This window comes from Ipomoea nil, unplaced genomic scaffold (assembly GCF_001879475.1).
Source record: "Ipomoea nil cultivar Tokyo-kokei standard unplaced genomic scaffold, Asagao_1.1 scaffold1407, whole genome shotgun sequence".
In the NCBI taxonomy this organism is placed as follows: Eukaryota; Viridiplantae; Streptophyta; class Magnoliopsida; order Solanales; family Convolvulaceae; genus Ipomoea; species Ipomoea nil.
The window spans coordinates 3,432,827-3,445,453 of record NW_017617835.1 but is presented as its reverse complement, the minus strand read 5'-3'; the positions used below and the strand labels follow the sequence as shown (position 1 = coordinate 3,445,453).

General features: G+C 34.0%; 2 protein-coding genes across 2 annotated transcripts; both read right to left on the bottom strand.

Annotated features, from left to right (window-relative positions):
- Positions 1 to 536: 536 nt before the first annotated feature.
- Positions 537 to 5,633, bottom strand: LOC109186639 (glucomannan 4-beta-mannosyltransferase 9-like). Its single transcript, XM_019336714.1, has 8 exons — positions 4,818 to 5,633; positions 4,369 to 4,467; positions 3,692 to 3,944; positions 3,441 to 3,551; positions 2,958 to 3,094; positions 2,629 to 2,742; positions 2,018 to 2,424; positions 537 to 915 (listed from the first exon to the last, which is right to left on the bottom strand). Exons 1-8 carry the CDS (start codon positions 5,115 to 5,117, stop codon positions 753 to 755), a joined length of 1,584 nt encoding a protein of 527 aa, XP_019192259.1. The 5' UTR covers positions 5,118 to 5,633; the 3' UTR covers positions 537 to 752.
- Positions 5,634 to 8,624: 2,991 nt separating this feature from the next.
- Positions 8,625 to 12,159, bottom strand: LOC109186640. The gene is made up of 5 exons (XM_019336715.1): positions 11,941 to 12,159; positions 10,390 to 11,016; positions 9,908 to 9,996; positions 9,171 to 9,270; positions 8,625 to 9,085 (listed from the first exon to the last, which is right to left on the bottom strand). Exons 1-5 carry the CDS (start codon positions 12,085 to 12,087, stop codon positions 8,894 to 8,896), a joined length of 1,155 nt encoding a protein of 384 aa, XP_019192260.1. The 5' UTR covers positions 12,088 to 12,159; the 3' UTR covers positions 8,625 to 8,893.
- Between the last annotated feature and the right edge of the window lie 468 nt (positions 12,160 to 12,627).

Below are 12,627 nucleotides of genomic sequence, written 5' to 3'. Positions count from 1 at the left end.
CTACAGCTGACATACGGGTGTGGTTTGAAACTCCACCAGTTTGTATCTCGAGTTTATTACGCTTTTAATGAAATGGTTTCTTTTGTTTCAAAAAAAAATGGTAAAAAAATATTGAATCCAACTAAATTATTTACCTGTTAACTTGGTAATTAAAATATTACAAATTTAATTTCAATGAGAGTAACCTATTAATTTAAATCGAGTTTTGGAATTATGACTAATTATTACTCTCTCTCTCTCTCTCTTTTTTTTTGTACTTTTTTACTAATTTTAAAGAAACTCAAGAAATTATATGAGTGTTTTTTTTTTCAATTACGCAATTTAAACTATTTTATAAATTTAAAGGGCTTATTTGACTTTTTTTTAAATAAATTATATAATCAAAATTACACTAACTAATTAAACTTTACCAAACATTATACATAGGGTGAGAACATCCGTATTAATCTCATCCATTCGATCATCCTAAATGAACAATTGGACATTTGAGATTAGTTTGCAAATTCTCGTAGAAAGTATAGTACAAATACTTTTGATAAGATGTCTTCATTTATGTTCTTCAAAATACAAAATCACAATTACAAATATTATTGGAATTGTAATCTTTAATATTATTGCAATAAAACTACTAAAAATAATAAAGAACATATAATGCCTGCTACCGTACGTTTCATAATTTTGAAACAGTAGTAATTACTTAAGATAAAAATATACTCTCACAAAAAATTTTTAAAAAAAATCTAAACAATGAGCTAAGAACTTGGAACAGATACACCAACGTAACCAATCCCTGCTATGAAAAACGCCATCCCTTGAAGTAATAAGTATATGTAGAAGCTGTTCTTCCCAAAACAGAAATCATACCACCCACAAAAGAAGAGGTACAATGCAACCATAAGCTCCAACACATGTAACCTATCAACAATAACATAAATTTTGATTATATTTCCTTTTTTAGTACTATTGAGTATTGACTCTGTTAGAATATAATATACGTTCATATATATTTTTTCAACTTATTGAAGCACAAAGATTCAATATATAAATGTTGATTATATATAACTATAACTTATCAAATTCGTAATTTTAATTTGGTTGGGCGTAATTTGGCTGTAGTTGAATTGCAATTCAGTGGAAGCCACAATTATGCCGTTTGGTTGGAGGGAATTGCAATTCCACCCTTTTGCTGAATTGCAATTCATGGGTATCCCCCTATGAATTGCAATTCGGTGGTTGTGGGAAAAGGAAAAAAGGATGAAATGACAAAAGTACCCTTAATTATTACTACTATTATTATTACACAAGGACATTTTAGTCTTTATATCACTTTTTTTCATTCCCTACCCAATAATTCTATTCATCTCTACCAAACAATGTAAATTGAATTCTTACTTTATTTCCACCTTATTCTTTTTCCACCGAATTGCAATTCCTTTCCACCCTAATTCCTTACTCCCAACCAAACGCCAATGCGTAATTATTCTTTCTTTTTTTTTTTCAAAAGAAAAGTAAGTAATAATGTAATAATAGGGGTGTAAACGAGCCGAGCTCGAGCTCAAACTCAATAAACAATAGGTAGGCTCGAGCTCAAAAAATTGAAGCTCAAGTGACGGCGACTATAATTTTTATATATATATATGGCTTATTAGGGACTCGACAATCTAAAATATTTAAACTCAAACTCAGCATTCAAAAGAAAAGTAAATAATAATGTAATAATAGGGGTGTAAACGAGCTGAGCTCGAGCTCAAACTCAATAAACAATAGGTAGGCTCGAGCTCAAAAAATTGAAGCTCAAGTGACCGGGACTATAATTTATATATATGGGGCTTATTAGGAACTCGACAATCTAAAATATTTTAACTCAAACTCAGCTCATTTACATCCTTTTTATGGAACTAGCTGTAATGCCTCCAATGAGAGGCAAACTGAAAGTCCAACACGGGTATCATTAAACCACTTACATCCCTATTTAATATTGAGGCAAAATGAAATAAAAAAGTGCACCCTACCGTACCTCTCTCCCATTGTAATGCGAGGCTTCTTTTCTATAGCCGCCTTGGTGGCGGCCGGCGTTTTGGTCTTGAGAGCGTCGCCGAGTTTTTCCGTGACGATCCACTCGTTAACTCTGCCGGCGTCAAGCAGGCCGATGAAGGTGGCCTTGGTCCGGTGGAGGGACATGACGTTTTCGAAGAGAACCCAGAAAACCAGCAAGTGAAAGGACCTGGGCGTGCCGATTGCGTTCAACATGGTGATTATGCAAGGGATATAAACCGCTCCCCATTTGGGGACTTGGACTTCCGGGATCACCACGGTCGCCGGCATAACAACGCAGTAGAACACAAACGTCACGACGTGGGCCACTATTTTCCGGACCAAGAAGAAGCTGTACACTAGATACAACTTCTTCCACACCGACACTTTCTGCAATAATACCTAATTTAGCCTTGTGACTCTAACCGATAAAGAATCAAAATGAAGTAAATCAGTTTAAAGTTATTTATAACGACTGATTAACTTAAATCCAGAAGGTCAGCCTAAATCTTGTGATTACAAAATCAACTAATTTGATAGGAGTTGTCCCGAGAATGTGCTAATAAAGGTAATAGTAAATTAATTAATTATTACCTTGTTTGTGATAATCTCCATGGCCATTTTCTTGAAAAGATTAGCAGGGCCACATGACCACCTGTGTTGCTGATAACGGTATGCCTTGAAAGTGCTGGGCAATTCATTCTTCACCTATTATATATGGAAATTAAACCATACGTAATCAAGGTTTAATTTTGAGTTAGAAAATGTGGATACATAACATTTTTTTTGTCACGAGAATGTACGTTCAGTTGGTAAATTTAATTCTGTGTGACCAAGAATCATGATCACTCATTCCGTCATTCATTTTAAGATGAATGCATAAACATTATATTTGGAATTTAAAAAAAAAAAAAATTGTATACCTTAACGTCAGCAACATAAACAAATTTCCAGCCTTTAAGACCGGCTCGGACGGCTAAGTCCATGTCTTCCACAGTGGTCCTCTCCTTCCAACCTCCAGCCTCATTCAGAGCAGAAATTCTCCAAACACCAGCAGTTCCTACGTTTTATTTTCAATCCAAAATTATTAACCCCCAAAAATGTAATAATAAGCATATTTAATTAGACTCAAAGAGTGAAATTAAAGATGCTCAAAGTAATAAAAAAACATTTAATTCGCTCCAACTTTATGCATATTAGATTACAGACACGTAAAGTTGGCACTTTTCGTTTTTACCTTATACGCGTCTATAATAGTATAAATACCTATTGTCTGCTATTACAAATGTAAATGGCGTTTTTTGTAATAATGTGAGGACATTTTGTGTGAATCATAAACATATTTCTCTTGCTGGGTTTAGTTTTGTTGATGTATATATGTATATATGTATATATAGCCTACTTACCATTGAAGCCAAAAAATGCATGGGTTGCACACCCAACTTCTTGCTCCACCAGGAAATGGTAATCCAAAGACATCTCTTGCATTCTTGTCATCATGCATTCATCAGAGTTCACTGCAAATCCATCATAAAATTATGTTAACCTCGAAATTGATCACGATTACCATAACCTATAACTTATAATAATCACGATTACCATAACTTTTGAAATTTGCTTATAAAAAAGGGCAGCAAAAAAAAATAAAAAAATTTACCGAATTTCCAGCGAGCTTGAACCAGACCAACTTGGGGGTTGTGCACAAGAAAAGGAATGGTGCGGCACAAGAAATTGGAGTCGGGTTGGAAATCAGCATCAAAGATGGCTACATAGTCACACAACTTCACATAGCTATGCTTCATTCCTTCCTTGAGGGCTCCTGCTTTGTAACCATTTCTATTTTCTCTGATTTCATACTTTATGTTCACTCCTTTGTTTGCCCATCTCCTGCACTCTTGCTGGACCAATGCCTTTTCATGATTTAATATATCAAAAAAAAAAAAAAAAAAAAACACAAACAAACAAATGAGCCCAAAGTAATATAATGTTACTTATATTTTTATTTTTATAGTAAATATCATCAATTAAAATAAAAACATAAAAATGGTACAAAAATTCTTCAGGTCTACATTTATTAAAATCTCACTTAACCGCAGATTAATTACTATAGACTACATTTAAGTGGTATGTCATTAGGGCACAATCTTAGGGCAAATTTGAAGTGTCCAAAGAAAGTGTTTTCATTGTGGGCTCCTCAATAAGATTAATAAACTCTATTAAAAAAAAAAAAAAAAAAAAAAAAAAACAGTTCTGAATTACTACTAAAGAATGACCTTAGGTCTCTATTTATAGTCAAAAGATCCAAAGTATAATAAATTCCACTTTATTATATACCTTAATGGTGGGATTAGTTGAATCATCAAGAACTTGAATGATCAGTCTATCAGCTGGCCATGAAAGGTTGCAAGCAGCTCCAATGGATAGTTGATAAACCTTATAAAACCATGCAAATTGGAAGAAATTAAAAACAACACACACACACACACACACACACACATATATATATATATATATATATATATATATATATATATATGTATGTATAAAAGTTCAAAAAAGTCATACAAAAATAGTAGTTACTACAAATTTGAAGCTAGCTAGAAAACGAACAAATTAATCTTAGATAGTAAATAATGATATGTTTAGTTTACAAGAAAATATATTGTTTTTAAAAGAATTTAAAGAATATGTTTACTTATACATTTAACATTTCTCCCGTTTGGACAAAAAAATGAAAAGTAAAAACTTGAATAAATGCAACCTAGCAAATTAAGTTAGGTTACCTCTTTTTCATTGTACATTGGTATCTGAACTAGAACCATAGGGTAGGCGAAGTCTCCAATCTCCAAATCGTCCTTCTTCATGGGTTCCCACTTGTACTTGTTCTCCGGTTTTCGATTGGAAATCTTAATGAAACACATGACAATGCCCATGTAAACCTTCTCGACAAACAACATAAGAGACATTGCGAGGCACAAAAACACCATAATCCTCAAAAATGGGACCAACAATGGCTGCCTGACTTGCTGCCATAGCAATCCAATTTGGGTGCTGATGCCAAACACTGCAATGGAGGATTCCATCTTTCTCTGGGTTCAATTCTTAGCTCACGAGAGAGAAAGAGGGGGAGAAAGCTAAGGGTTCTTAGCTAGCTTGTACACGTTTGTGTTGCGAAATGGACAATACAAATATATATGAAGATTGTTAGTGCATGTGGGCATGGAGTTGTGGTAGTAGTGGGAATGGAGTTTGATTATTTTGCTTGTGTGGGAAGACTAAGAGCTGGACTTTGAAACTTTGTGTCAGTCACTACTCATTGATCATCAAATCTCTCTTTGCTTGGATCTAGTGAGAGAGAGGGAGAGAGAGAGAGAGGGCACTTTATACATACATGCACAACACTCAAGCTAAACGAAATTTAATCTCCTCGTCACTGTGACTCAGCGGCCTATTAAGTGGAAGGATTCGTACGTGGTGCAGTGCTCACAAGGCGCTCATTACATTGGGTGTAATTCTCACACTGCGACTGTTTGGATTAAATCATGTATCACTGTTCACAATCTATCACTTAGAAACCAACTGAGCGGTCCATGCAGACTCTTTAGCTACCTCTTGTGATTACATGCCAATTTGTTAGAACTCGTAAGGTTGATTTGATCAGCTCGAAGGCTCAAATGATCTATGATTATCTACTAATTCATGAATGAAGATGGATTTCACTTAGTTTTTCGAGTTAAATCTTATTTCAAGTTCAATTCAATGAGTAATTTACCTATCTTACTCATCTAACATTCACCTATATGTAAATAGAAAAAGATGAGAATGCATTATCTTTTTTCTAACCACTTGCTACCTAGCTAGCTACACCCAAAATATTTCTCCCTCACCAAAAAATATAACTACCCGTAGCCTATGAAACTCTATTGATAATTTCTAATCATAACTTAATTATGTGCATATACTATATATGATAGATTCAATGAATTTCTTGGCTTAATTTAAATTTAAAACATTGGTAATTTTATCTTTTCAGATGTTCAAACATTAAAATCATATTTTTAGAGGTTTTGTTGAACCTTTAGGTCATTAACACTACCAGTATCCTTTATGATTACAATAAGATTTGGATTCATACATCTATTAGTGTGTTCGATCACTTTTTGGCTGATGAAAGTCCCTTTTAAACATCCTTTCATGTGGACTACTAAATATATTGAAGTGTCATCATTAGATTAGGGCATACTAATCATGTCTATATGAGGATGACCACAAATGATTACATCAATCAAATTTACCTACTTCTACTAATTAAGAATGTACTTTGGAAACAAAGGGGATTTCGGGACAACATTTCTCTATTATTTTTCAAAAAAAAAAAAAAAAAATTGAGATTTTGGAATTGATATAAATTTTAGGAGTGATCCAGTTAGGAATTGAAATTTAGAAAGTAGTTAGCTAGAAGTTAGAAGATGGATTATATATATAGTCTTATTTAGTAAATAGGGTTTTGGTCAAAAGTAAGTTTATTAGGATAATTTTAATTAACCAAAGTGCTAATAAAGTGGGTGTTTGGTAATTCATTTGTTTTCTTTTGTTTTGTCGTTTTGAGTCCAAGGCTCTAAGCAGTGCTTAGAATTAGCCAATTAATTAAAGAAGGAAAAAAAAAAATTTGTCTGAACTCTACATTTTTTGCCCTTCTCAAACTTATGCCAAGCTCCTCAAGCCTACCCAAATGGTAATTAATTAATATGCTAAACATCAGCCTTCGTTTTCTTTTATTAATGAATGAGTTTTTCTTTGATTAATTAAAAGTAGTTTGGTTACTTTGGTATGATACGAGTGACATATATAAATATTTAAACTTAACCTTCAAATATATTTATTATTTTATTTTGTATGTCATTGATAAATATTGTGATAAAATATTTAGTTCAAAATCAATAAACATTATGGTATAATTCAGGGTGACTCGCGGGCTCTTAGGTGAGAAGACTAGTGTTTGATACTTACAAGGAACCCACTACAATAGATATAATTCTCAACAACTGTAATATCGGGTCTCAATCTATCACATGAGTACCAACTGAGCTGCTTTACGAGTAGAGTGAAAAGATTGTAATCACTTTTTTTTTTGTGTATTCATGGTTTTCACCATCGGACACAGTGACTAATCCACTCGCTGAATTGTAGATACCTCTTTTGGGTGGGACAGCTGACCGGGAAATTTAAGGCTGCTCCATACCCAAAGCCAAAGATCGAACCATTGACCTTTGATTAAGGATGTATGAGTCCCTTCCACTCAATCACCCCAGGTTAAAGGGTTGTAATCACTGTCATTAAGGAAGTGATTAAGGAAAGCCCGGAATAGAAAGAGATAGATGTATGATCTTGGTAGGGGCATATATACAAATGATTAGTTGTGGGTGTTGCCATGAAAATGATTGGTCAAACTTTGGAGTTAAGATTATACAAAGCAAAGTCATAATGTGTGACGACTCAGAAAGAATGCAGGAGATCAGAGCTATGGGTGCAGATCTAAGCCAATATGGAAGCTTCATCCACATGCCAAATTCTTCTTTGCATTTGTGTTGTTATTTTCATGATTAGATTTAGGAGATTATTGCAGGTCAGATGAAAAACATCATTTGCATGACTGTACTTCTTTCTTCTGTCTGGTTTGGGACCGCCCTCCGTGGTTGCCCACCAACCAATCTCCTTTCTTGCCATTCAAAATACCTGCAACCATGTTTGAGTACTTTAATTTGGTTAAAATGCATTGCAGCTCTTTTTCTTTTTTGCTACGTTTGATATGTTGGATGACACAAATGAGATTTTACCTTTTTTTTTTTTCATATATATTTATGAAAAATGTGGTTGAATATGAAGTTTCTAACCCTACAAGCTTAGTTAGAGTCACAAATTTATACTTTGAATTAATCTTTGGTATCTTTTATCACTGTAAGACTAATTTGAATTCACTTTAAAGAGAATGCACTAGTCATTAAATTTTTTTCTTCTGTCTCGGGGATGTTCTTAGTCTCTTACCAATTATCCTAAGTTTGCTATAACTTGTTAGGTTTGTTAAATTTATAAGAAATACTACATTATAATATTACAACAAATATTACAACAATTTCTTGTATCTAAGACAAATGTGTACTCAGACTTAATCTCTAATCTATAGGTTGAGAGCTTCACTCTTTTTTACCTAATTTTAGTGGCATACATTTTCTAATTGGGAAAATCACTATTTTTTGTCTCTCAATTGTTATCAGACTGTTAATATAATCCTTAGTTTCAAATTATTTAAAATTTCGCCAATTAAACATTTTCATAACCAAATTGATGAAATTTTTAAAATATGAAAATCACCATTTTGGTCCCTAAATAACCAAAAAGGTGATTAACTCGTTAAAAATTTATTATTAGAAACTTTTTCGATGCCAATTATATATATATGGTACAATTAAGTAATTATTCGTACTAGTGCAGAACAACATTGTACAATTTTTCTTATTATTTATATAAATAATAATGAATGATGATTGCGTATAGAAGTATAGAGAGAGCTTCACGCATATATGAAGGAAGAGACTTAGAAAGAGATGCATATCTTTCCACTTAAAAGCAAGATTAGTCTTTTCCCTTAGGACATTCTGTTGATTAAATACTTCACCACCCAAACAAAAGAACACTTAAATGAGTTTAATGAATTAATTAATCACTTAATAATAATGATTATAACATTTTGGAAGGTCATGGAAAACAACAGCACTTCTGTGGAGTTCTGGCAAGTCCTCAATAGTCCTCAATGGAGCACAAGTGTTAGAAAGGCTATATATACACAAAAATGAAAACTTCATCTTTCATGTGTCAAGGACTCTAGGGGGATTCTGCAGAATGAACCCTGAATAAGCTTCTGTAAAATTGAAATATAAGAATTACTTGAGCACCCACTGAAAACCACTGTTTGTAAACTCCCACAAATAATCTGTTCAATGGTTTTAATTACGTCGAGGCTTCCAATTTCATAAGCCGGTCCATCAACAACCTGTGACGATGAATCAAAGTAAAAGAGGTTTTTAAAGGAATGGTTGGCAAAAGGAAAAGGCAAAGGGAAAAGAAAATATTATTACCAGTAGAGAAACCCCCGAGATATTGATAGCGTTACATGAGACAAGCTCTTGAAGTCTCTCAGGTGTGGCAATAACAAACTCTGGTTCACAACTCTTCAGCCTGTAACCAACAAATTCCAATTGGAAGTGTACAAGAAGCAAGCATAAAGTGCATGAGGTACAAAAGAAAACAGGAAGTAAGAGCCTTAAATGTGTATGTAGCAATGAGATCCCTGACCTGTAATGGCATGCACAATAGATCACATATTTCTTCTAAGCAAATAAGTGATTGGTACTATTTTAGGATCTGCTGAAACAAATTACGAATCTACCATCTATGCTATTTGTTCAGACAGGATAATTCAAAAACCATGATTCTCCATTAAACATCTAGAAAACTACCATCTTTACCAACTGCTCAGAGACACAAAAGTTCAAAAAGCTACTACTCTACATTACGCAAACAAGGCAATTGAAAAGGTTCTATTTCTCGAGTCACACTGATACGATTGTGCCCATCATAGAGGTGATAATATTCAGCAAAACACCAAATCTTGTTATAAACACTAGCAAGAAATTATCACAAGTCATATACTTGCTAAGAAATGCTTAATTAAATCTCTAATTTACACACAAGGAAATATCTAATTTGATAGGAATCAACAAGGTTACCACAGGTGGGCCGTGGGCTGTACAAACTACAAAGTATATTGCCTTACAATAACCTAAAAAGGAGAAAGCAAGGACATTATACTGACCCCTGAATTTGATGATCCATGGAAGCACCTGGGTGCAAACTGATCGTATGAATTCCAAGTGTTTTCAAGGGCTTGCAAATTTGGCGTACCTAAACATAAATGAGACAGTCATCCACCGAATTCCAAACATAAATAAGACATAGCCATAAGCAGAATGCCCAAAATGACAAAGAACAGTTTCAAATGCCACGTAACATTGTTTCTTGTCCTTATGGTTCTCAATATTAAGTAGTCAGAAAATTAGTCTTTTGAGACCATTCTTGACAGCTTAGCAAAAATATACTATATTATAAATTGCATGATAAGCACCAATACTACTAAAACCATCAATAATTTAAATTGCATGAAAGCACCAATTCATCTCATGGATCCAACTGGTAATAAATGCCATAAAATGCAGAACAGATCTAGAATCTTTAAACCATGGTTGTATAAATTCTTTGACATTAAAGTAATAAAAATTGCAGGAGAGAAGGTAGAACCTTAGCAGCTTTCTCTTGAGAGGGAACAAGATACAGAAGGAAGGGGTTTGTCAATGATAGTCCTTCTTTCTCCTTTTTTGCTATAGTATCAGCAGCAGCTGATGCAATCCAAGCAATTTGCTCAATAGAAGAATGGGCTTGACGTGTATCTAAGATATCTTTTCCACTTGAATAACGCTTCCAAAATTCAATCCCCCATGAATGAGCAAAAAATGGCTTGCCACCCTTATCATTGGAGACTCCATCATGTAGCATAGCATTCTGAATAGTGTTCAAGCATAACAGCAAGAACTTTGATGGACAGTCTGCATAGTTCTCAAAACTGTCCCCTTCTTCAGCATCATCTGATACTCTATTTCCTACAGCTGGGAGTGCTGTCTTTTGTAGCATGGCAGCCTTTTCAGTTATTGTATGTGCAGTCTGTAAATTCTCAACTTGCATTATTTTGCATTCTTGATTCATGTTTGCATGAATTACATCAGTTGGCCTTTTATTTGGAGCTAGCTTTTTCTTGTCAACCCTCTTTTCTTTCTTGGAATCTGTGCGCTTTTTGTTCTTCACAGGATCTGGTTTACCACTTTTGTCATTGAAGGGGTCCTCAGGTGTAGGTAGGCTGAAACACATGCCCTGTTGATTCAAAAATAGACTAAATTTACAACTCAAGAGAAGGAATCACAAACAACAGAGGTAGGGATAAATACCATCATGTGCCACATCCATCATTTATGCAAAAATTTGTTAACAAGCAATGAGAATAACACAAAAGAAAATGCTGAAATATATTGCAAAATCTTATTAGTTTTTAACCAACGAGTACAAAATATGATATTGAAATACATTTCTCACCACCTAAATAGATAATCAAAAATATATTTCTTATTCCCAGGAACAGGAATAAAAACAATGCACAAAACCTAGTCACTCCTCAAGCCAAAGAAAACCTTATGAGAATTAGAGAAGAATCCACCTTATCATCGAGAAAGCAATTTGTAAAGTCATACCCTCATAGATTCTAACTCACCTCATCTAAGCTTTAATCCCAAGATAGCTGTAATATGCTGTAAGATTCAATTTCCACATCCAACTCTCATTAGCACAAGCTCAGATTTAAATCCCAGCACTAGCAAGTATTTCTTAGAAACATCTACACGTTCACCTAGCTCTACTATGAGCCAGGGCATCCATGGATGATGTGTCTAAGCAAAACTGCCCAAGTGATCTTGATATATTCTATCTATGCTCATCTTCAATTGGTGCCACATTCAATTTACTTCAAAGGTGCTCATTTCTATTATCCATTCATTATGCACGTGTGTGCGCACGCGAATATCCTGTTTCGGTTTTCCATTGCTTATATGTAAAAGATTCGACCTATTTAGTTACAAGATTGGAGTTTGAAATAGCATTCTGCTACTACATTTGAGTCCAACTAGTGAGATGAAACTATGAAAGAGTACTTTAGCATAATGTTCACAATCTAATAGAGATTCTAACTCCAGTGAGAAACAAACCTCAAAAATATTTTTATTTAAAAAAAAATATATATATTACCTGACACTTGCGGCGTTTGCCGGTCAAGCGGCGCTTCTTGGCGGCGATGATGGAGGCGATTCGAGTGGAAACTTTGGAAGATTCGTCCTGCTTCCTTCTGATCTTTTTGTTCTTTCTTCTCTCAATAGAATCGTTGCTCTTCCCCATTGTTGTCCGGCGGCTGAGATGATTGGAGAAGGCGGTTGTTAATGTTAATTCAGTTTTGTATAGTCTGTAGTGGCGCTTATAGGAAAGTGGCGGATGAAGGGGGCAGGTAGGTTTGTTATTCGAGATAAAACTCAGGGGTGTTTTTGTAATTTCACTTGATGAAGTTGGGCTTTCTTCTTAGTGTGAAGGTCCAGGGCGTCTGGGCTATAGGAATAAGCCCAACAGAACATACAGTTGCAAGCCCACATAGGATTATATCAATAGTTTTTTTTTTTTTTTGAGAAGTAAAATGGATTATATCAATAGTTATTGTATGCACTACGGTCTAAAAATAACGTCGTTTCGCGTAATTTTTTTTTTCACGCAACTCATTGTAATATACATTTTTATAACTCATAATGTACATTATTCTAACTCAAAGTATATTATCTTACTCCGAAAATTTCATTACTCTAACACATAATGTACATTATTCGAACACATAAAGTACATTATTCTACCACATGATGTACATTATTCTAACTCATAAAGTATATTATT